The sequence below is a fragment of the Myiozetetes cayanensis genome, unplaced genomic scaffold (genome assembly GCF_022539395.1).
Source record: "Myiozetetes cayanensis isolate MyiCay16 unplaced genomic scaffold, myiCay2020 scf1, whole genome shotgun sequence".
NCBI lineage: Eukaryota > Metazoa > Chordata > Aves > Passeriformes > Tyrannidae > Myiozetetes > Myiozetetes cayanensis.
In genome coordinates, this window is record NW_026086604.1 from 14,784,568 (window position 1) to 14,810,723 (window position 26,156).

The 26,156-nt window shown below is 34.2% G+C and overlaps 1 protein-coding gene across 6 annotated transcripts in view; it reads left to right on the forward strand.

The window, feature by feature from the left end:
- Positions 1 to 26,156, forward strand: part of CSMD3 (CUB and Sushi multiple domains 3) — a 605,611-nt gene that overhangs the window by 227,753 nt on the left and 351,702 nt on the right. For 3 of the 6 annotated variants that reach the window (XM_050305446.1, XM_050305454.1, XM_050305462.1), the window contains exon 7: positions 15,713 to 16,018. The exons of 2 other annotated variants lie outside the window; for them this stretch is intronic. In XM_050305446.1, the coding sequence (XP_050161403.1) occupies positions 15,713 to 16,018 (306 nt within the window). Of the gene's footprint in view, positions 1 to 11,974; positions 12,104 to 15,712; positions 16,019 to 26,156 lie in introns of those variants that run through there. One more of the 6 variants, XM_050305489.1, reaches the window with a different exon arrangement.

A 26,156-nucleotide genomic window follows, 5' to 3' on the forward strand; every position in this document is an offset into this window, starting at 1 on the left:
AAGAGATCTAGATAATGAAGTAACTGAAGAGGGGATTTTTTGTCTAGCCTCACACTTAAATTTTCTCATGTACTTTCTAAACAGACTGTATAAATTATTATGCAGAATTATCTCTTCTTTCTGTCTCTCTTTCTTCTCTTCAGCCTAAAGAGAGAATTTGTTATTTGGTTACAGAGAACCCTAGCACTCGTGAGAGAAAACGTATTCTCATATCTTTGAGGGTATAAAGGTGAAGTACCTATTTAGTTTTAATTTTAATTGTAGAAACTGGCTAGCTGTGTGTTGAGGCATTGTGAAATAAAGCTTTTATGCTCTTTTAAATGTTTCTTCCTCTTCTATTATTTGTGAAAACTCTAACCCCACCATATACATGAAGACTGAATAATATGATGAATAACCTCCTACCTAAAGGTAGGAAAGTTATTCTTTTTCCAACAGAAAAAAGAGACCCAAAATTCTGCTTTAGAATATGAATATGGAAGTGACCCATGCAACATGTTATGTCAGAAGTTATTGCTTAGTGTAAATAAGATACTGCATTTTTTACTCATTCCCAGTATAGGTAAGGTTGAGGACATTTGGCATCACTCTTCAGAATTTTTTAAGATTATCTAATTTCAGAAGTAAAAGTACCTTTTGCAAAGTATCCTCCAGTAAATAAGAAAGCAAATCTATTTAATGAAAAATTAATCTTTTAATGAATACTTCTTTAAGTAAGGAATGAAATTTTCTGAACTACGTTTTCAATTTCCAGTTACACTTTGTCCACCTTAGTTCCAGCCAATTAATCCTTTTATACTTTAAAACATTGACTACTTTGTTCATGTAATGTGTCAGTAGCAGTATGAGAAAACTGAAAGAATTTGAGTTTTCTTCTCCATTCACAGGTACCTGGATATTACTAAAACATACATCTCAGTTCAACAAAATATTTTCACTTAAATGCAGCTGAGGCAATAAACGTTACATATTAGTGAATATTATTCTATAGTTTGTTCATCTACAAAATCAATAGCTAATACCGAAGAGATTCTCAGTTACGCAATTTATTTAGATCTTCATTATGTGAAATTTCAGTACTGTTCATATCTGGAAGAAAACTTAGTAATAAGTCTCCTGAGAACAATGGTGGTCAAACCTTCTCTATTTCTAAGTCTGAAAATTGCAAGAACAAATGTAGAATAGCAGTGTGAATACTGAAGTGTTTCTAGCATTGGTGTTTGTTGGTTTGTTGGTTGGTTTGTTTGTTTTTAATTTACTTGTTTGGCTTTATAGATGTGTATATATATGCACATATATATATATTTGTCTGAATCCTGTGTCAATGAATATTGTTTTACCTTTTCAGAAAATGAACTTTTCTGAATATGTACGAGAAAGACAGAGAGCTAAGTAAAGGGATTAGAGTGGAGAGTGAGGGATTGTGAAAGAAAAATTTGGGTGGCAAGATGAACAGTAATAAGGAGATGGAACCTGTTGAGAATCTACTGAAAAGAAAAACTTCTTATATGATACATACCGTGGCAGGAATCTAGTATGTGCTAGTTGAATTGAACAGTTAGACAGGACAAATCTTAGAAGATACAAGATTGTGTGCACAAGGAAAAATGTTCAAAAATGAGTGTGCCAGTATCCTCAAATTTGAACTGTGAAAATTCTCCTTCCCGACATGAAATAGCTGAAACCTAACATAAAAGTTTGGGTTAACAAGGTGCTTTTTGGACTTCGTAGAGCGGAATGATGAGTTAAAAAAGTGTCCTGCAGAGTTGTCATGGTTTAAAGACCTTAGCTTCTCTTGCTTCTTTGTGTCTCTCTTTGCATAGCAAGAACTGCAAAATTATCTTAATTTAATAGGATCATAGAATATCTTGAGTTGGAAGGGACCTTTTAAAGGTCATATACTCCATCCCATCTGCAGTGAGCAGGGACATCTTCAACTAAATCAGATTATTCAGAGCCCCGTCTAGCCTGGCCGTGTATGTTTCAGGAATGGGGCATCTACCATCTCTCTGGGTGAGCTGTTCCAGTGTTTTACCACACTCACTGTAAAAAGTTTTTCTTATGTCTACTCAAAATTGAGCCTGCTTCAGTTTAAAACTATTAGCCATTGTCCTGTCACTCAATGCCTTGCTACAAAGTTTGTTCCCATCTTTCTTGTGGGCCCCCTACAAGTACTGAAATGCCATAATAAAGCCTCCCCAGAGACTTGTCCTCTCCAGGTTGAACAGTCCAAATTCTCTCAGCCTTTCCTCATGGGATAGGTGCTTCATCCCTCTAATTATCTTTGTGTCCCTCCTCTGGACCTTCTCTAACAAGTCAATGTCCTTCCTGTGCTGGGGACCTCAGAGCTGGATGCAGTATTCCACATGGGATCTCACTGGGGCAGAGTAGAGGGACAGAATCACCTCTCTTGACCTGCTGGCCACATTGCTTTGGTTGCAGCCCTGAATATAATTTGCCTTCTGGGCTACAAGTGCACATTGCTGGATCACATCCACCCTCTCATTTACCAGCACCCCCAGGTCATTCTAAGCAGGGCTGCTCTTGTTCTATTCATCCCCCAGCCTGTATCGATAGCAGGGGTTACCCCAACCCAGGTACAGCACCTAGCACTTGATCTTGTTGAACCTCCAGAGATTTTCATGTCAAGATTGTCCAGGTCCCTCTGGATGGCATCCCATCCTCCAGGGATGTCAACTGCACCACTCAGCTTGATGTAGTCTTCAGACTTGCTAAGGGTGCACTTGATCCCTCTGTCTATATCATTGATGAAGACACTGAATAACATTGTTCCCAACATGGAACCATGAGGGACAGAACTTGACCTCAGTGTCCATCAGGACACTAAACTGTTGACCATTTCCCTCTGGATGCAACTACCCAACCAATTCCTCATCCACTGAACAGTTCACCCATCAAATCCATCTCTTTCCAGTTTAGAGAAATGGATGTTGTGGGTGACCTTGTCAAAGGCTTTACAGAACTCCAGACAGATGGTGTTCCTCTACCCATTGTTGCAGTCGGACCATTGTAGAAGGCCACTAGGTTGGTTAGACAGTCCTTGCCCTTGGGGAAGCTGTGCTGACTGTCCCAAATCACCTCCCTGTTCTCCATGTGCCTTAGCATAGCTTCTAGGAGGTTCTGTTCCATGATCTTCCCAGGCGCAGAGGTGAGGCTGACGGGTCAGTAATTCCCAGAATCTGACTTTCTACCCTTTTTAAAAATAAGTAAAATTTTTTTCCTTTCCCAGTCCCCTGGGATTTTACCTGACTGCCATGACTTTTCAAGTATTATGGAGAGTGGCTTGGCAACTACATCAGCTAATTCCCTCAGGACTCTGGAGTGCAGTTCATCAGGTCCCATAGACTTATGTATGTACAAGTTCCTCAGGTAATGAACCTGATTTTCTCTTACAGTGTAAGGGACTTTGCTCTTCCAGTCCCTGTGTTGCAGTCTTGTCCACTCGAGAGGTGTGGGAAGAGAGGTTGCCGGTGAAGACTGAATCAGAAGAGTTTGCAAATAAAATTATGAGATCTGACTATTGTCAGTAATATCAGCAATCTCTTATGTTCTAACATAGTCAGTATACTAAGAGCACTTCATAGTCTTTAGGTCCATATTTAAAGTGCTTAAAAAAAGCACCCTCTAGTGCTTTTTAAACTAAATGTTAGGGAAAGAGTAGAGGACAGAACAGAAAAGCTGCTGCTGTATAAATCAATATGCACCTTGACTCCAGTTGGTGCTCTGGCCTCTCTGCATTTCAGGAAAATTTAGCAAAGTTGAAGAAAGTTCAGAGGAAGCAAAGATCATCAAACACATGGATAAGTTTCTGATTGAAAAGTGATTGACCTGTGTAGGACCCTTCAGTTTGGAAAATAAATAGACCTGTGGGAGGAGGGGAGATACACAGACTGGAAAGTCATGAATCATAGGGATAGTATTTGAAATATTTATTAGGTCAGTTTTGGATTCCAAAATTGAGGCACATACTTCAAAGTGACTTACCCAAAGTCACCCAGAAAGTTACTAGTGGAGTAGGGCAACAGGGCTTTTAGCCCTAATCTGGGGCAGCTGGAAACTGTGTAATGCTAACACTTCCAGTTCTCACAAAGCTAGCAGAATTGCTTAGGTAATTCTAGTTTAGTTGATACTATTACCCTGATACACTATGATGTATAGAAATACTTGTGAAGAGAATCCTTGACTTGAAGGACATATATTCAAATTCAATAAGGCTGACTCAAATTCAAAAGGGAATATTGACTTTGCAAAAGTAAAACAAACTGCTGTTCTCATTTAATCAGGATTAAAAACAATACCTTTTAATTACTAACATATATGTCTATATGTCTAGTGTATAAGGGTAACAGGTAAATAGCATAAGCAGGTTTATAATTGGAAATATAAGAAGATATATATTTCATTTGTAGACAGTGTAGTGTTGGGTTGTTTGTCTTTTCATGAAAGGTTCATGTTTAAAGAATATTTTTCCATATGTATTTCTCAAACCTATATAATTTAAGTAAAGTAATTATAAAGATATAATTATGATTTTGAAATGAATTTCAATTAAAGTAAATTTACCTTCTTATGTTTGTTGAAGCCATTTGAGCACACTCTTTTGACACTTAAGCTAAGATTCATTCACATTCCCAATGACCCTAATGTGAATTTTTGAATATTAACCAACCTGGAAAAAATTGACAGAGTCAGAGAATGGGTATCGTAGAATCACAGAATGGATTGGGTTCAAAGAGTCATTAAAGATCATCTAATTCCATCCACCTGCCATGGTCAGGCACACTTTTCACTAGACTAGGTTGCTTAGAGCTCCATCCAGCTTGGTCTTGATAAGGGTAAGTTTGAAAAGGACCCCAGTGGGTCATCTGGCCCAGCCTCCCTGCCCAGGTAGGGTCTTCCTAGAGCGGATTGCATAGGATTATGCCCAGATGGTCCTTGAATATCTTATATTCATTCTTATACCTCTTGTGAAGTCTATCACAATGTCATTTTAATGTCATGCTTAATTGATATTGGTCTTTGTACAGAGGAAAAATCTCTCTTTTTTTACTCAATTTTATACTCATTTTTTCTTGGAATTAGTGTGATGTGGGTTTTTTTGTTTATTTGGGTTTTTTTTAAAATTTATTATTTCCTGAGGGAACAAATTTTCTTCTGAAGACTCTCAGTCCCTTCTATCAAATAACTTTTTGCTTTGAAACTCTGTAGAATCTTTCAGAAGTTCTTACCTCCACAAACATGGTCATAGTACCATTTAATTTAGGTAAAGTAAGTATTTAACAATGGCTGTAAAACTGCTAACAGTTTTGATAAAAGCCAAATTCTAAGGTGCCTTTCGACCTTAACCATTCTGTGAAAGTCTGAAACGTTCAGATCCGATGAGAAACCAGACATCTCAAAATTTGACATTCTTAAGTTCTATCACCCAAGAAGTGTCAAAGTACCTAAACTCAGCTGCCATTTCTGAAAAAATCACAGAATCACGGAATTGTTAGGGTTGGAAGGGACATCTGAAGATCATCTAGTCCAACTACCATGCCAAGGCAGGGTCACCTGGAACAGGTTTCACAGGAGCAGGTCGCAGTGGGTTTTCAATGTCTCCAGAGAGGGAGACTCCATGACCTCCCAGAACAGTCTACTCCAGTGCTCTGCCACCCTCAACCTAAAGTTCTTCCACATGTTGAGGTGAAGCTTCTTGTGTTTTACTTTATGGTCATTGCTCCTCTTCCTGTTGCTGGGCACCGTTGAAAAGAGTACTTGTACTGCGGAGCTCAGAACTGGACACAGCACTCCAGATGTGGCCTCACTAGGGCTAAGTAGAGAGGGAGAATCACCTTCCTCAACCTGTTAGCCACACTCTCCCTGCTGAATGGCATCACAGACTTCAGGTGTATCAGCCACTCCTCCCATTTTTGTATCATCAGCAAACATTGTTTCCCTTCATCCAGGTCACTGATGAATGAATTGAATAAGATTGGACTCAGTGTTGATCTGTGAGGAATGCCACTGATTACAGACCTCTAACTGCTGACCCTCAGAGCTCTGCCATTCAACCAGTTTTTGATCCACCTCACTGCCCATTCATCTAACCCACATTTCCTACGAGGATGTTATGGGAGACAGGGTCAAACTGCTATATTTTTAGACATGCCAATAAATCTTTTTCCTGTAGAAGATTTCTCTTTGTAAGCATTTTTCTGCATAACAAAAAGATAAGGGAAGATACTTGCAGCAGTGGAGGCAGCTATTTTGGATATTAGTCATTTTGGCTATTAAGTGAGAACACTTTCATTGCTATCATTGTGTTGTGGTACAAAATTGCCTGAAATGCTCATTAAGGCAATGCATATGTAACTCTTTTTAAAATTATTTTGAAATTTATTTTAGTGTGTAAGCATTTACTTTAAGGCATCTTGAAATTGTTGGCTAATGCATCACTGGGGGCATCTCAAAGGGAAGATTTTCCTGAGGCAAAGCTCTTGTTTTGCACTGCATGCCACTTCATAGCTTAAAAGTTCACTCACTGCCCACTTGGTGCTGACAGCACGTAATGTTCTGCAAGAATAGCTTTATCTCTGTAAAGTCTAAGTGGTTTTTGAATCAGTTTTTATACTGAAGGAACCTTTTTGCTTCCCAGAGAATTGTTTTCATCTCACTTAGGACCTGACCTTTCTTTAAAAGTATTATTTTTTAAACTGTCCTGACCTTTTAGATAAAATCAAAAAATAAAATATGGTACAGTTTCATTTATAAATCATTCAACTTTGCTTTTATTTATAATTAACATTTAAACTCCTTAAGGATTAACTTTATTTATTTATTTATTCTGAGTCAGGAAAAAAGGGAAAAATAATTCTTCTCTTTAAATGTAATGCTTTGCTTTGTTCATAGGTGTTGTATTTTTTGTAGTGAATAAGAAACAAGCAAGGGCCCTTGGCTCCCTGAAGGCTGATGAGCTGGGGACTACAGGGGGCTGGGGCTGAGGCCGGCAGTGCTGGGCTTTGCAGCCAGTGCTGGTCTCACCACCCCCAGCCAGTGAGCAGAGCAGGACGTGGGGGGCATCTGGAGGCAGACCCAGGCCTGGGCATCAGTCGCCTCCATGGGAAGGAGGACAGGTCAAGACCAGGCAGAAACATCAGCCTCATGGCTGGGCAGGGCGGCGAAGTGGGGACCAGAGGACCAGTACTGCTGTGGCATCACTGGGACAGGGAGTGATGGCTTTAGGTGTGGTCCTGGACCCATGGACGTGGATAGAGGAAGGCCTAAGGAAGGATGGGCAGTGCTGTTTATGCCCATTAGAATCCTCAGAGCCCTGACAGTTATTGAAGAGTACTTCAGTGGTATAAAATACATTGAAAGATAATGAATGTTTTGTATACAAAATTTCAGACCTAGAGTTGGTTGGATTGTAATGCACTTACATAATACAATATTAGCCATAGAACCTTGGTATGGCTGAAGGGAACACAATTTGTATGGAATTGGTAATTTATTGTTATTCAAATAAAGTTTTAATATTCTGGTAGTCTAAATTATGTAATACAGAATAGCATCAATAATAATAATACACTTATAAAAGTTAAGAACTGCCTTCCTGCTCTCCACTGTATTTCTCCCCTGTATTTTCACCTTTTTCACTGTGCCCTTGGGTGGGGATTACAATTAATTGAGATAGTCCAAGGGTTTCTGTTCAAAGGAGTTTGATGCTCCTGGAGGTGACAGAGTGAGCTTCCTCTTCAGTGTTGGAGTTCAATTATTTCTTTTTTGTATGTTTTTCTTAGCATGGTCTGCCTCTTTCTCATAGTTGTTTACTAAAGTCTGAGCACATTAGGCTCCCTCAGCCTCACTAAGTATGAAGGGCTGTTGCTTGCTATGCAGAGACTCTGTAGCTTTATCAGAGCATTGTTTTATGCAGTATTATCAGAGCCCAACATTTCTGAAATAAAATCAGGTCAGGAAATATTAATTGACAACAATGAGCTACCAAAAAGAATGAAAACATCCTCAGGCCAAGGCAAGCCTATATGGCATCAATGCAAATCCTGTGGCCTTGTATTACTAATGGTAAAATTGTACTTATTAGGCTGCAATCTCTGTGAAGTTTTCTAGACACAGGTAGGGTAAACAATGCAAAAGATGTGCTTAAGTGTTAAGATTTGTATTCTTTTCTATGCAGTGAACGTTATAGACTCAATAACTGGCAAGATACCTTTTCTGCAACCTTGTCTTCACCATTTGCCTAGTAAATAGTCAACTTTTCTAAGAATTTATTTCTAACAAGTACTAATTTATTTAAAAGCAAATAATAATACAAAAAAAAAGTCTAAAAATAATCTTCCCTATAGTGAAGATGACTGCACTGGATAAATTTCTGGGGTCTTTAGTAACCTTTAGTGATAACTTTGTGTCAAATAGCTTCTTGATGTCTAACACCACATTTAGAACAGAAAATTTGGGCATTTAGCCTGCTTAGGGCAAATGTTTGATACCTGATGTAGGTACTCAAGAGCAACAGTACAAAGATTTTTTGATATTAAGAATAAATGAAAGATGATTATTACTGGTTTTAAGATTCATTATTTTTCCATGTATATGAACTTCATAGAAAATGTAAAAAAAAGGAGTGTAAAACTCATATCATTATACAGTTCAAGCTTTAGGAAGTATTGTTCTATCTGGAACTGTATATTTGATTTATGAATGCCATTTTACTTGCTAATAACACTGAACAGATATTAAGCAACTAATATTAATATCCTTCTGGCAATAAAAGGAAAGTGTGGATTTAATTTTGTTGAAAAGAAATGAGAGAACTACAATGTGATGGCATGTCCATGGTGACACAGGAAACAGAATTAGAAATCAGAACCTTTAAACTTTAAACTTATCTTTTTGTTAAATAGTTTCTATATACATTGTTGTGCACATGGTCTGTATAGTAATTATTCTTTAAGATTTGCCTATTTGATTTTATCCTATCCTTAAACAGCAGAAATAACACTTTCTGTTGCACTGTGATTCGCAAGACCAAATTAGAAAGAAAATAAATATAGAAGACAATATTGGCAAGGCTTTTAAGTTGACAAATACAATAAAGGTACCCCTTTTAAGATGACTATAAGTAAAAAAGGCAAATAGACATGAATACTTTCCATTCCCAGAATTATTTCATTCATTTCATATTTTCCTTTTGTATTGTTGAAGAATTTATAAGCTGGGTTGTTTGGGGTTTTTTGGTAGGTTATGTTGGAGTACACAGATTTAGCATTGATGCACATGTCTTTTGAAAAGAAAGCACAGTATGACTATATGAATATAATTATTTTGAATTTCGAATCACTGGTTTCTCGTTTACTAACATTCATTTGTGTTAAACTTTGGTTTTGTTTTTTGTTTTATCTTAAAAGTAATAGACCTTTCAAAAAGTACTTTCTAAGTTAAACCAACTGAAAGAACAGTATCCATATGTGTGCTTATGTTGGTAATTTTAATTTTTTTTTTTCTATTAAACAAGCATATATTTTTGCAATGAAATCTATTATTTGGGTAGATATATGTAAAAGAAAAAAAAAAAGTGGTAGTTCTCTGTCTATGTCCTTAGTTTAGTGGAGAGGAGATAAATCATGTTAGAGATGTTTGACATGTCTGTGTTATCAAAAACTAGAAGGTTGATTTTGTCTGGATTTTCAGATTTTCAAAAGTAATCAGTTTGATAACATTAAGATGCATAAATTTACTATATTTTCACTACCTACTTAAAAATGTAAAGTGCTATTAAGGTCACTGAGAGAAGCCTCTGGAACATCAAAAAGACATGCATTTGTCTGTACTGAAGGATGCCCTATCTCTTGCATTACCGAAAATTTCTGATTGATGCTTAATTGTTACTTTCAGACTGTTCTGGTATATGTCTTTCTGCAGCAATTGATTTACATTTAAAATTGATATAAAATAGATACAAAAATAAGAAAGAAATAACAATAGAGAGGTTGATAAGAAGAGAGAGGGGGGAAAAAGCAAGTGTAAAAAAAATCAGAAGAGAATGCAGTAGCGCAAAGAAGTAACTTCTGGTACCAAAATAAAATAAAAATTAAATTCTGAATCAATTCACACAATTGTGGACAACATGAAAACAAAAGGAACCCCAAAGTACTTTATTTAAGTTCTGGCTAGACAGCTTTTGAAGTCTTTGCTATTTGTATAAATCCAGGGATCATTGCCTCTTTGAACTAGTCTAGAAATTTATTTTGAACCATATTTTTTTTTCAGTCATGTATTTCTTTAAGTCCACAGTTTTATTTCTTTCCTAAATATCTGGGAACTGAAAATCGATTTGGTCAGAAGAATGTTTTATGTCAGCCATTAACACTGATTTTGTGTTCTCAAATGTATGTTTACGTATCTGATTCTTTTCTATTACTTTTTCTAAATCAACAGAAGCAGAACTGTAATTTGAACTTAAGAACAGGTAAAGATACTTGAAATTTCTGACGAATAAGAAAAAGGTGATTTTTTTAAAAAATAAGGCTGGAATGACATATTTAAAGTATGTTAAAAGAGTCCAATATTCTGTTATATCTACACTAACTTGAACACTGCTTTAGAAGATCCAGAATATATTCTTCTAATTAGCCTTGTAACTTTATTGGAAATTTCTTGCTAGAATCAGATATTTAGTGACAGAGAACATCAAAGAGAACAGTTAATTAAGAGAGAAAAAAAGTCTTCTTAATAGGATACACTGGTCACTCCAAAGTTAGTTAAGTATAGGAAGTTTTTAAGGAAGCTAAATAAGTCTTGACTAAAAGTCCTTGAACATCTGAAAGAAGAATGAAGATAGTTATTACTCATTTTTAAATTCCATACATAATTTTAACCAGTTCTTTTTCTCTTTAATGAGGTATGCATCTTACTTTTTGCTGAAGACAATCTAAACTTCTTTCTCAATTACCCATTGCAAAACAATAGACTGGCTTACTTACCAGTAAGATACACAGGAAATGTCCCAAGCTGACCTCATGTCAGACACCTCATTAGCACTTGCTATCATCTGAGTTCCATTTAGGGTCATCTGCATTAAGGACATTTAGCTTTGCTTGGGAAGTCTGTGGCTGGATCATATGTGTCACAAGGACTAATAAAGTCCTGTATCTTGAATTCATCCAGAATAAATAAGATAGTGAATATCCCTGTTTGCTTTCATATATTGAACTCAACTTGGTTTGTAGGAATTAATAAGCAAAATTAATTCTAATTAATTAGAATAGCTGTTGGATATTAGCCTTAGATTACATTTACTTGGTCTTATTAACAATTTGCTTGTTTTCATCTGTTCTTTCACCACTGCAGGTAAAAAAATTAAATTCAGAGAATAGTCATAAATGGGCCAGACTATCTACCTAGAGTCGAGTAACAAGTTTAGTACTACAGGGTGTGTTCTGGTTCCAATTCTATTCAATGTATTTATCTGTGAGCTTGAATGAAGGACAGAATGCATTCTTACTAGATTTGCAGATGAAACCAAAATGTCCATCATTACAGTTGAGGACCAACAGTCAGTATAGTTGAGGACAGGGTTGCCGTAGAGACACAGAAAAACTGGAGGAATGAGCCAAGAGGAATCCTATGAAACTCAACGAAGACCACTGTAAAGTCCTACGCTTGAGTAGAAAGAACATCTGGCAACAGGACTGTCTGATAGAAGGGAGCTCTGCTTAATAGAGCCTGTGTGTTACAGCAGACAGCAAACTGAGCATGGCCCTACAGTGTGCCCTGGCAGCAAGGAAGGCCAACAGCATCCTGAACTACATTAATAAGATTGTAGCCAGTACACTAAAAGGAAGGATTATTGTCCTTTACTCAACATTCCTGTAAATATAGCTGGAATAATGCATCAAGTTCTGAGTCCCATGACAGGGAAGAGGGTTTTTCACTGAAGGAAGATCATTGGAGGGCTATCAAGGTGGTTGGGGCTGGAACACTTACCCTGTGAGGAGAGGAAGAGCTTTTTCAATCTGGAGAAGAGGAGACATGGAATAAGAACTTTCCCAAGTTATAGTCTTCTAAAAGGGAAAATAAAAAGGTAATTTTAAACAAGCATTTTTAATCTATTAGATACCCTTTTATGCCTTAACTTTTTTTTTTTTCTGGTGAGTGCTTCTGCATAGTGAACAAAGGTATTTATTATCTCCCTAGTTTTTTCCCTCAGTAATTGTAATAGTTAGTCCATTAGGTTAATTTAAATGAGAACTTACACTATGAGTTTATCTGGGGTGAATTTCCTTTGCTATCGTGTTTACAACAGGAACCCTGTGTATACTTGTAGTATATTGCATATGCAAAGTGTGTGTATCTAGCACAGATTCATAGACTATTTTTGGAGCTATGTTTCAGGCAAATGTCAAAGGCTAATGCCTCTTTCCTTTACTAAAAATGAACCTGGAATCAAGAACAACTTCCACTCCTATATAAATAGAAAGACTTATGTGTCTCCCATATGTTTGTATTATCCTAAGTTCTAGCAGTTACAACACTTTTAAGTAGTGTTTTGTTCAGACTAGTTTTCTGAACTGAATTGCTCTGTAGATCATCAACTTGATCTCTTTCCACTTCTACATAGTTAAAAATTTTTAGTGTAACTATCACTTCAAATCTTTCCTTAAGTAAGCAGGTTAATTTAATACGTGAAAACTCCTTGGTTTTAGTGATTTTAATATCTTCTCCTTCCACAGAGATTCACTTAGAGAAATGCTTGTCCAATCTAGTAGGTCTCAGCTGGGTTGGTCAGGTTCTCGTTGTTTGTGAACACATGCCCTGAGCAACAATTACTCTTTCTTACACCCATGCCCTTATTGCTTCTTTGTATGGTGCAGCCTGGCAGTTCCTCAAGCCTCAAATTTTCTCAGTTGCTGATTGTGAATTCAAAGCTATGACCTACCTCTGAAATGACTTCAGCTGACTGAAACTTGTTGGTTTAAATTTTTCCCAATAAGCAGAGTTCAGTCTTCCTTTCTTCTGTCTTCTGTCATTTATCATTGCTAGATTTTATTTTCTTTTTTCTTTATTTTTGCCTTTTTTTTAACCATAATTTTAAAAGTAAAATAATTTGTGAATATATTTTGGATCATATAGGAAAATATAATTTTTAAAATAATCTCTTTGACAAACTGAAATGTCAGATGTGACTGCAGATGACCAAAATGGATAGTATGTTACAATGCCCATACAACATAGGTGTTTCAATTGGTCTAAAACTTTCCGTAAAATACTAAGACACTGAAGTTCAGGCTTTTACAGTTTATAAATTATATTTAGAGAAACTATTCTATGCATTTTAGTTGATACTTACAAGATTGTTTATACATAACATACATTAATTTTCTCTCAAAAATCCTCCCTGTAAATTAAACCATGCTGTTTGACTTTACTGATCTGCTTTCTGGGTTCTTTTCTACAGTGTAAGTGGATGTGGGAGCCTAGCAAGTTAGGTGTTCTTCTTGAAAGTTGCCTCTGTATCACAATATTACTTTTCAGTGTATAAACTCTACAGCTATAGTCAAGTTTAATTTTCTTGTTTTTTTCTTTTGAGATTTTTCTTTTAAGTTGTTTTCATTTGAAGTGCTGTACCTCTTTAAAACATTTGCATAGAACAGGTAATTTGACTGAAATTCTGAATCAAATTTTGCTTTGAGCTTGGTATTGGAAGCAGGTGACTGCTTGTTCTTGTACATTTTTCTTGCATGAAAAAGGTACGTTCACATAGATTTTGCTTTAATAGTAGTGGTTATGTAACATACATTAAGTTTTCTTTCTTTTAATCTACATTTTTCTGTTACAAAATATCTCTTGGTCATGCATTTATATTTTCTATGTTTTAAACTTGATACCAATCTGTCAAAATTTATTGTATACTGAATTATAAACAGTCTAGTCCTTTGATATTATACATTGTTGTGACAGTTTTCTTCTTTTATTCTGAAATAAAGAATAAAACATGTCTAGGTCTATTTTAGTTACTTATACCCCTGTCATCATAGGACAGTAAGTAGTTTTTGGTTTGATCTCTGACACATAAACCTGAAGTCTTACATGGTGCTTGTAAGGTGTTTTTAGTTTTCCAGAGGAAATCACCAGTGTATGATTCAGAAGTGCTGTACTGCACAAGAGATCTTAAGACAACAAATGTAAGATAGCAAAAATAATGTACACCTACAGCAGCTTTATTACTTGTCTATATAACACTAAAGTTTTCTATTATGGTAGTATTTTTCAATAGTATAATGAAATTTTACATTTTTATCCTAAAATTTCTGCAGTAAACAATAGAGACTTTGTTAGCAAAACTGAGTATTTTTGACATGAGGATCTGTTCCATTTATTTATACAGAACATTGGAGAATTCTGATCAGAGATCTGATATACCTTATGCATGAAAAATTATATATATTGCTTAGTTCCTCTGGGAGTCTTATTCCCATTTTTTAGTGTATAGGTTTTTCTAACAGTGGGAAAACAACTTTTCATCCTGACTTCACCCACTACACTTTAAGGACAAGTCTCAAAGGCTATGTGAGGGGACAACTCAAAAGCAAAACTAGAAGTGTGGAACATTATTGTTTGAATGACTGTTCAAGAGCCTTTAATCATTATTGTGGAATAAAAAAGCCATATTTTAAAGATATTAGTATAACATAGTACAGTTAATGCTACATCAAGTTTGTTTATGCAAATTTTTGTGGTGAATTTTGTTATGCGTTGCCCAGTCATTTATTCGTTCCAGTCATGGAGTTTTTACTGTGTTAGATTTAGTTTTAAATGCTCACAGGTGAGAGACTTGGCTTCCAAACATCTGCAACCAAATGTGGGGAATGGGGAAGGATGAAAATGTTAATAAAATATTGAAAAATCCTACATGGGTTATATATTTTAAGTACTAAAAAAGTTAGTACTTTTGTACTTAATGTTTTCATAGGCAATTTTTTAGCTTGTCAAACATTTGGTGAGTAGGGTTTTTGAGTAAAATAATCTGGCCTATTACAGTAATAAGAGAGCAAAAAGAGAATTACACATGAAGCCTCTGTACAATCTTAAGTATAAATAATTATGCTGAGATGATTTGTTTAAAAGTGTACTTTTCATTATCCATCTACTCTTGGCCTTGTGTCAAATCTAAATGGGCTTTTAGAGCCCTGTCAAGCTTTGATGAAAAGAATGAACGTATTTGGCAGCTTTATTAGCAGTTGGAGTATGGAAGCTTTGCCTGCTGCCTAGGTTACTATATAATGCTGCTGTTTCACTCCTCGATAGGATGGTTATCACTTTTCTACACGTGGGGGTCTTTTTAATGATATAGCTGTATTTTTGCTCTAGTCATGCTGATTTCAGGACTGAATTTGCAGAGGTGAAAATTATGTGCTGTCATTATGCCTGGTACAAGAGTTTATAGTATAAGTTTTGAGGACATTTAAAACTTAACATGCAAATGCAATATCATTATAATTACAAAATGTTCACTAGCATTAAACAGTGTTCTGGTTGCTTCAAATTTTTAAATAAAGCATATTGACCTTCCTCTTTTCATGTCAGTTGTCTTTACTATGTTAAACAGAGGGAAATTTAATCTTTTAGATTGATCAGGAAAACACAATTCAAAAGAAAGAGTTAGCATCCAGTGCTACTGTGTGTCCCACAGGTTCTTCTTTCATCAAAACTGCCTCCACTGGTGAGTTAGAGGAGCATATTGCGGCCACTACTGGTGCCATTACTGTTGCTAGCACATCTGCTGATGTTGCTGTATCCAGTGCAGTGACCACCCGTAGACAACCTTCTGAAGAACAACAAGTGCAAGCTATGAATGTAAGAAAATCAATTCTGGAGTCGACCACTTACAAGGAAGCACTCTCTCTTCATCAAGCAAATTTACAAAGCTCAAGAAGACGACCAAGAAATGCTGAGCAGATAGAAAGAACTAAAGAACTTGCAGTTGTTACTCATAGAGGTATTGGATATTATTTTACTTGTGCCCATGTAGTTATGCAAAAATATTTTGTATAAGTTAAAAGTGAAAGTTCAGGTATCCCTTCAGGAAATGTAATTGAACCAAGTGGGAAAGGGATTAAATCTACCTAAATTTGCATTCTAGTGGGGCAGCCAAATGGAAAAATGAAATTAGTAATAATATTGTCTTGGTAATTTTAATTGATTTGATTTATAAAAAGACAAAAGGAAAAGATAAGGAATTTTCTTTTGATGCCACTTTACAGCTTATATCATTATATTTCATAAAAAAACGTAGTGTAAGTAACATCTGATGAAAGTTTAGAGAATTGAGATTAGGATATTAATCTATTCTGCATATGTGTTTAGACATAATTAACTATAGCATAAAAATGTACTTTATAAATAGCTGCTGTTCTAAACTAGTAGGTGATGCAGTTGTACTCATGTCTCTTCTGCTTAAATCTTCAGCAAAATTTTGGCTTTTTAGAACACCTGTACATTTTCATTCCATCAAACATGAAATCAGTGATCAAAGTGATGTTTAGAACACTAGGAAATTCAGTTGCAAGTATTAAAGTGGTAAAGCTAAGGATTTTATATGTTCCTATACTCAGACTATTTAATCCATATGCTAAACGATCAATAATGAACAACATTTAGAGTAAAGAGCAAGCATTATTTGCTGTGTTAAAAGGTAAATGTCAACATCTGAATCGTGAGGATGAGAAAAAGTAATGCTGCAATGTCTTATGAGCAGACATTCAGAAAAAAAAATCATGTGGTGTTTTTTTACACATACACAAGTTCAGAGAAGGATCAGATTAAGTTTGCAGGGTATTTGTTGAATATAATTTATTATGTATTTTTAATTTTTCATGTTAATCAATTGTACATGAAGAATTTATAAACACCAATATGAAATATATATGGAGGAGAAACATCTTTTATAGCAAAAGCAATTTGCAGAAGTCTCATTATATGACTGAAATTTTGTAAAGGCTTCCTTAGATTGGAATCTGTTGTCATACTGAATAGTCATCTAGTGTAAGTTTTGTCACTTCGTTTACTAACATCTTCTGAAACAGCAGAGCTCCAGTTCTTCAGAATTTTAAAATATGTAATTTAAGTAGAACAACTAAAAAACAAACACAGCATTTGGTTTGCATATGAAATATAAATCACTAAACAGCTGTTTATATTTAATGTGTATTAATTTCAGTACAAATCTGGAGTACTTTCTGGTTATTGACTGGTATAAATTAATCAACAATTTGGTTTGTACTGGTTGTGTGGATATGCATTCATTTCAGAATATCTTTGATACAGTTAAGAAAAGCAGGCTTATTTTCAGTTAAGAGAGAGTATCTGAGGGCCTGTAATAATATCTTCTATTTTAAAGATATATGAGTGTACTAATTTGGCAGTTAAATGTGATAGGCAGGAATTTTTTTCCCATTTCCTGCTTGGAATTATTATACTGCAGTGTCCTCTCCACTGTTTTCTCAGTGTCCTCTCTTCTCTGACCTAGTTCTTTGATACAAGATATAGATAAGGCACATACTTCTAAATTATGTTGTCATTTTAAAGTGCTAAACATTAGATTATGAAAAGAAAGAATAATTTTGAGACAAGATGCTGCTAAAATTATGCTTATTTGTCACATAATAAAGTAGTACTACAGTTACAAAAAAGTACGACAACCAATATACAGGTAACTCAGAATTGTATAGACCTTATTGGAGAAGAAAGCCCACACCTACTTCTGTGTGCATTTTACTCCCTCATGACATTTAAAGTATTGATTTTGCTAACGTTTGTTTATAGAAAATCTTTAGTTTCTTTTTTATTGTGTCATACTCACAGAACAGCATATGTGTGCCTGTTATTACAGTGGTATGCATATACTGAGGAAAAATTTGCCATTTTTACCAGGCAAACACCAATATTTGATTGCATATATTATAACAGTCATTAAAACATATCAAATGACCCTCAATAAATAACCAGCAATTGTCTTCCATAAAATATTCTTTATTACAGAGACAAAGACATATTTTGAAGGAATTTTTGTGAATGTGAGACCATTGTTATTTGACTTGAAAGAATTTCTATTACAGAGGGATATTTCACAGGTGTTTCTACACTTTCCTGTAGCTTACTATTGAAGTATTTAAACTTCTCTTTGACAATGAAATGTACACAAAAGTCTAAAAACTTTCTTGCACTGCATTTCAATTACTATGGAACTATAGATGAGCTACTTTAGAATTTTATATAAATTGCTTTTTAAATTATTTCTCTATTTAATCGATATTAAAATTAGATTTTACTTTAGAAATGCATTTTTTTCTGTGCTCTTGACTGTAATTTAAGAATTACACTTACAAATTATGTAAATTAACTAATGCTTGAGAAGATAAAATTTAATATATTAAATATAATTTATTAAAAATTACTATATATATGTGGATATTTAAAACTGTAAAAATGTACATATAGTCTTAATTGTAGGCTTTTTTGAGAATATTGCTAACAAGATCAGAATAGTGCAGTTTTATTAACATTGATGCAAAATAGCTACAGAAAAAGAGTGGAATTGTTGGCTTCCATGGGATTGTTCTGGCAATAAGGTCTTTCAGAAATGAGCAGATGATAACAATACTGTTTTGTTTTGTAAACATTTTTTTTAAGTGTATGCATGAATGAGATGTGGAGAGAGAATTAGACGTTTATATGTATCCAAAATTCAACTGCTACATGTGAATTATTGTACCAAACTTACTATGTCATCCTCAACAATGATTTTGTGTCAAAAGCTGTCTGATGAATTTCTTATCTAAGCTTATTAGTTGGAAATCACAGAAGAGGAGATGACTTTGAGTTTTGATTATTTAAGAGAGGTAAAAGAAATCCTAGGTGTCTTTCGTGAAATATTTTCATTAGAGGTAGGGAAGTATAAGTATCATTTTATAAGGCAGTAGTGAGCTCTCATGAGGAATACTATATATGATTATGGTTTCCTCATCAAGAAGAATTCAGACTGAATGAGATGAATAAAACTACTATAATGGTGTTACATTTTTCTGATCGTCCCAACTTAGAAAATAAAATTTAAGACAGGATGAAAGGATACATTTTCAAGAAGTGAATGCCAGTATGTGGAGAACCTAAATAAGGACAGGTTAGTATATAATATATACAAATATATTATATACTAAGATATACTGTTAAACTAAGATATCGTAAGGACATGAATAAGAAGAGTTCTTGATATTGGAACAATGAAGTCTTCTTGTAGGAGGAGGGAGTAGATGAAGGACAAGAAGCTAACTTTCAAGATATACCTTGATAGTCTAATGAAAAATGTATTGAGAAAAGCTAGTTGGAAGAAAAACACAGCATCTTTTGGGTCCTTAGTTCTAATGAAATCGAACTGTCAAGCTCAGGAAAGTTTGTCCCCTCCCTTATTCAGAAGTAGGGGGAAGAAAAAGAGATCCCTAACTGCTTTTGTTCAGTCAAATCTAGGAGCTTCAGATGCTGAGCATTCAGTAGCAAGTCTTGTAGATACTGCAATTACAGTTTCTAGAATGTTCTATGTTTTTCAGATGTCCAGGAAGGAAATTAAATATGATATAAACATGGTATTTTCTCTTCTTTGTTTATTTTTAGGTTTTTTTTGTTGTTTGGTTGGTTTTGGGTTTTGTTTGGGTTTTTTGTTTGTTTGTTTTCTATTTAAGCATTTAAGTACTGTTAGTTTCATCATAACAAAAGTAGTAGAGGATAATCTGATATTTTTTGCCTTTTCTACTATTTATGTTTCATGCAGTAAGAATTCAGAGTTTAACAATGCTGTTAGTGCTACTGACTTGTTCTATAATTTATACCAACTACATCTTTTACTTATTAAGGCTGTAGATTTTTTATTTGAGTATATGCAAACATCATGAGAGATATTTTAGAACTTTTTCTTGTGAGGGCTTGTACAGCATACTTTTACTGTCTAAAGATATACCAAGAGGCATATGTCCAAATGTTAAGAGGTCTTTGTGCAGTGCCCTTAATAATATGCCTTAAATTTTGGTCAGCCCTGAAGTGGTCAGGCGGTTGAACTATTGATCAGCATAGGCCCCTCCAGCTATTCTAGTCTAGTCTACCCTACCCTACCTTATTCTATTATTTCCATGTTCATTTTAATATGGAAATACACATGCATCCAAATTATATACCCCTGAGAATAATGGGTATCTTACTTCTGGTTTCAGTGGTAATAAAAAACAAGGAATACAAGGATTTCTAAAGAATTCTCAAGATAGAAACAAAGAAAAAACAAAACAAATGTAAAGCTGGTGGTGTTGATACAGCAGCTAAGTATTCTCTCATATAATTGAGAAGAATCTTTGATACACCAGTTTAAAACATAATCAACCCTGATATTCACTTTTATTTATGATATTACACTTCTGGGTGTTTTAAAAAGACCATCAAGTGAGTTTAAATACTTTTTAAAAAGTGAGTGTATTTTTTTATAAAAACCTCATTAACTCTACAGAAGGACTACGAAGTGGACTGAAAATGAAATATATCCAGTCAAGTCACTGGAGTTCTGTTCTTGACTGTAGTGAGCCTGGACTTATGGCCCAGAAATAAATAACAACTCCTATCACATAAGACCAACTAAGTATAAACACTATATAGTAGCAATACTTTTTTTCCTTCTTCAAGGAAGAACCATAATGTTGGGCTAAAATCTTTTCATGCAGCAGTCATGTTCAGCAGAGGCACTTGAACAATGGTTTAATTTCTTATGTTGAAAAATGATGATTTAAAGTATTTTGCTTTTTTGTTTTCCTAATGAAATGAATATTTGCAAATAATATTTATAGTATCAGCAAGTATGTCACTAAATACACCAAGAAAACCACAAAGTGGAAATGATTGAAATTTTTTTAGGACTTATTGGATTTTACTATAAAATTATGAAGTCTTGCATTGTAACACAATATCCATCGTAAAAGAGTTTCTAAAATAAAGAAACATGTGAGTACCTGGAGCAAGCAATGTAAAAAGACCTCTAATACAGTCCATAACTCATAAATTAAATTTAAAAAAATAAACAATCTGAAAAAGAAATAGAGTGGTTGGAGTGAAAAAATTGCTTGTCGAACTCAAGCTCAAATAGTGCCAGGAAATCTTAATGGATGACTTAGTCATCATCTAGTTGTTCAAAAGGGACTCAGTGCTTTCCTTAGAATCTTAAATCCCCGTTACTTTCAAGAGAACTTTGGATTCTAACAAATTTCACAACGCCAAACATCTCTTTCTAAAGAGCAGAAACGTTATTAAGCATTTGCACATTTTTAACCATATATACTCAATCTGAGGGTTGAATATTACTAATTTTACCGATATCTCCATTCTCTCTTTCTCTATGTTTATCCCAGCTTATGTTATGCTTCTGATATCTGGTTTTGTGTATGATCTTAGTTACAAACAGAAAAAAATGAATTAGGGACAAAAAAATTGTTCCTTCCTGTGTCTTACAGGGGAACTTATGATGGTAGTAAGATTTTAAGATTTGTTACAAGAAATTAAAACAGATGCTAATTAAACTTTTTTAAAAAAAGGATATTAAGAGACTGTAATCAATTATTTTGGTGTTTTGTTTTGTTTTGTTTTTTTTAAAGATTCCTTGTATGATAGATCATTGCTTTGGGATTATTTAATATAAAAATTTTAAGGATTTGTTAGAATATTGATGCATGCATGCTATTTTTTTGAGGTTTGCTTAGAAGCAGTAAGAAGAAAGGAGGAGTAGGGAAGGAGAGGTTTTCTGAAGAGCTATTAAATCTTTTAAGTCAACGGGGTAATGAATGTGAATACATCCTCAGGTGGTTTTTGTTTGGGTTTTATGCGGGGGTGTTGTGTTTTTTCATTTGGTTGGTTTGGTTTTTTTGGTTTGGATGGATTTGTGGTTTTTTGTGAGCTTCTTTTGTTAAAGCACAGAACTACAGAGATGGGAGTCTGAAGAAAGTAAATGTATTTTGCTGTAAGATTATTATATTCTATATTTCCAAATATATTTGTATTTAAGAAGATTGTATATTTCTAATAGTTTGGGGTTTTTACAATAATTTTAAAAGTTTAAAGAAATAAACATAACTAAGATGCAATCTAGCACTGAAACATTTAATCACTGAATTATATTTGTTTAAAATTTCATAGTACATTTGTAAATACACATTTAATATGTGCAGCAAATCGCATATATATGTTCTATTTGGTGGATGAACTCTATAACCCATGGTTTGTTAATTTCAAGATTTTTATGAGATAAAACCTGATAATAATGTCCAATAGTCAAGTCTGAAGGGATTAGAAGGAAGGGAAAAAGAAAACCTGTCATACTGATTTCAGTAAATGAGTTGTGCTAATGTTTTGAGTTATTGCCTTTTATAGTTGCCTGTCAATTTTATTCCCCAAACTTGTTTCTTCTATTTTTTTTTTTTTAAATTCCTGCAGTTCTTAAGTGCTCTTCATTATGTTATCCTTTTAGTTCTATAATAGATACTTGGCTTCTGACATGTTGTGTCATTACTTTCCCTCAGCATTTCAGGTTTTCTTCTTTTGACCAAAATTTGTTGGTATAAATTAGATTCATTGTAGTTAGAATGTAAAAAAATAATTTCTCATTAGTGCAATTATAAATTAATATTAAAATATAAATATTAGCCATACTTACTTCCTTTTAAATAATTATTTTTCCATACTAGAGAAATTTGAGATACATATAATATAGAATATAGTAGCAACATTGTAATTTTGATAATTTTAAACTACTAATCATTTTAAACTAGTAATTTAGAGTAGTAGTGCAGTAGTCATAGTAATTTGAAATATAAATATTCTATACAATCTGCTTTGATTGAGGTACTAGAGAGTTGAAAGGGGCGGAAGGGTATGGGGAGCTGTGTGGAGGGGTTTGTGCAAAACCTTGAAGTGGCGATCCCTAAGATATCTGGATATCTAACACTTGTACTGTCAGAGTTTGAAAACTCTGGATAATCAGTTGCATCACATGCATAGTGAACATGATGTGCATGCACAAAAACAATGGAACTGACCTTTATGTGAGTAGTAAATTCAACACATTCAGGCTGTGGATGTGATGTGCATGTAGATTAATTTCTAGTGGAAATACAGTGAATTAGACATGTGCCAAATATGAACTGGAAGTATCATACATAATTTATTTGTCATATCTGCACATGAGCAGCAAATGTTGGAAGTCTAGAGTATATCACACACTTTTTTTCCGTCATTAGAAATAGCAGTTACTGCAACTAAAATCTGCCATCCTGACCTATTTAAGTTTTTTAATAATTAGTGAATTACTGGTTCTGCACAAGTTAAAACCAGTTCTACCAGTTCTACACAGTATTCCAAACAAATGTTTTCTGTCACTTCACCAAGCAGTGAATGAGTTAACTACTCTTTATTTCTCAGATAAAATATTTCTCAGGTGAGCAAAACTGCTTACTGCTGAGGATCATGTAATTCTGAATCTTCAATTGTGTTTATTGTCAGCTTGTATCCCTAGCATCTGGATCCAATGCAAAGTAAACAAAAGGCATTGATTTCTGTTTTGCAAATATTGGCAGTATGGTGGGAAGAATTCTGAGAGGTCAAATTTATAGGAAAGATTAACTTTTCTCTCTCAGCCTTGTGAAAAAAATGAAGAAAACCCCACTTTTTTTTGTTTTGTTTCAGGTTTAGTCAAAGATACTCCTTTGCAGTTGAGTTTAAATAAATGTCAAAGATGAGAAACAGAGCAATACAAAGATGATGAGGGGGCAAAAAACCTTCCTTTTATTTTGAGAGAGATTAAAATTTTCTAAAACATATGGGCATTTATGGATATGCAAAAAATCATCTATTGCCTTTTTTTCACATAATATTATATTTTTGCAGATGTCATTTAAATAAGGCTTGAAATAGTGGCTTTGATATTATGATATTGTTCTCTGTCTCCACTAGTTGAGTGGCAGTGAATGTAAAGTGAGAACAGGTCTGGAGAAGGGAAAGGCTGTTTTAGTGCTTGAACTACTTTGAGCTACACCAAAGGAAATAAGTATGTTAGGTCAGATGAGGCCCAAGTTTCCATGGTTAATACTCTGTAGAGTTACTTATAGTAATGCAACCCAAGTGCCGATTTTGCATAGAACTGGTTTAGCCCTCAGTATTTTAAATATAATTTTTACTTCATTTGAAAATTTACAAAATGTAGACATGACAAGCTGGACAATTCCTTTACAAAATAAAATCATGAATTTGTGGGTTGACAGTGTTTTAAATGAATATCCTTCACACGGCTCTATATCCTGATGCTTCTATATCGTAGAAAAAAATTTTCCTTCTTGAAATTTATGTCTAATGCAGCCTTCATGATATACTTTTCCAATGAAACCAGAACTGTTTCCACTGAACAATCTTTTCTTCATTCAAAATTAATTTTTTTCTAGTGTATAGAGCTTGCTGCACTCAAGGTTGTCAGTCATATTATATGTCTAGCTTTTCTTTATGATATATATGCTTAAAACTTTTTTTACCTGAGGTCCCTTTTTCATGCAATATCTATCCTGAAGAGGATATGAAAATGTGGCAATTGTCTGAATTAATCCTCTCTCACAAGTGCCTGTATGTAGTATTTATGTTTATGAATATGCATAAATATACATAATTGCACAACCTTTTAATTAAAAAATAAGAAAATATTTTACTTTTTATATGTGTCTGAAACTTTGCCTGTAAGTGTTCGAATCTCCTGTATCTTACATGAGAGACCATTTTGGTCAAAACCCTCAACAAAATAGTTCTGAACACATTTCACTTTACATATAAATTGGCTACTTGAAAAATGTACGTGACTCTGGTTTGACTATTGACTGAGTATTAACACATACATCTGTCACACAAAACTTCTTACCTGGACTTTTTTCATTAACAGGATTGTTCATATCCTTCTCCCCTCAATAAAGCATTCAGTTCCATTTTTCTTACTTACAGAAAACATTAGGCCTTCTAACTTTAGAAAAAGTTAGACAGAGAGTGAGTTGGGGCTGTTCAATATGAAGAAGTAAAGGCCTGCAATAGAACTGGAGGTGGTTTTTTTATAAGGGCATGCACATCCACAGGACAAGGGGAATGGCTTTAAACTGAAGGAAGATAGGTTTAGATTGGATATTAGAAAGTTCTTTCCTGTGAGTGTGGTGAGGTACTTGAACAGGTTTACCAGAGAAGCTGTGGATGCCCCATTGCTGGAAGTGTTTAAGGCCAGGCTGAATAAGGTTTTCAGCAAACTGTTTTAGTGGAAGTTGTCCCTGCTCATGGGAGGAAGGGTTGTGATGAGACAGTCTTTAAGGTCCCTTCCAACCCAAACCATCATGTGATTCTCTTCTTCTAATTTTCTATTTCTATTTGTGACTTAAACTGAAAAAAAACCCAACATGAGCAGTATTGAGCAGAAGTGCCAAGGTGGATGCCTAAATTATTTTTAGGTTTTCAGGAGTTTTTTTACATAATCTCTGATTTGGTGTTACAAAGTTCTGATGCTACTGTTTATGTTTCATCAGGTCACATAGTCAAAAATAACATTCAGGATTGTCAGAGATATATTTGGAGAGGAGATGTGCACCCGTGCTCTTTCTCCTCCAAAAAATAAACAGTAAAAACAAAAAACTTGCTGTCTTTATCTATAAATTTAAAGCAAACAACCTAACCAACCTAAAAGCCATATGTATTTAAAGTAGTCTTAAAAAAATTTTTAAACCTCTCCTCGCATTATACACTGGATAGATGATTATGTCAGATAGGTTTTTATAAATTTATATTATTTTTAAAATATACTTTTATGGTCTTTACAGTCCCATAATTAATAACATGAAAGTGATACTGACGATTTATTCTACTAGAAATAGAATTTAACTCAGTTTGGTCTCTGAGCATTTTTATTTTCATGATCTAACTTTTCAGTTTTACTTTTTGATTGATTCTGAAATAAATTGAAGGACAGGCCATAAAGGAAGCTTAAGTGCACAATTAGTCAAAGTTATGCAATATTATTCCCTAAAGTGTTGGAG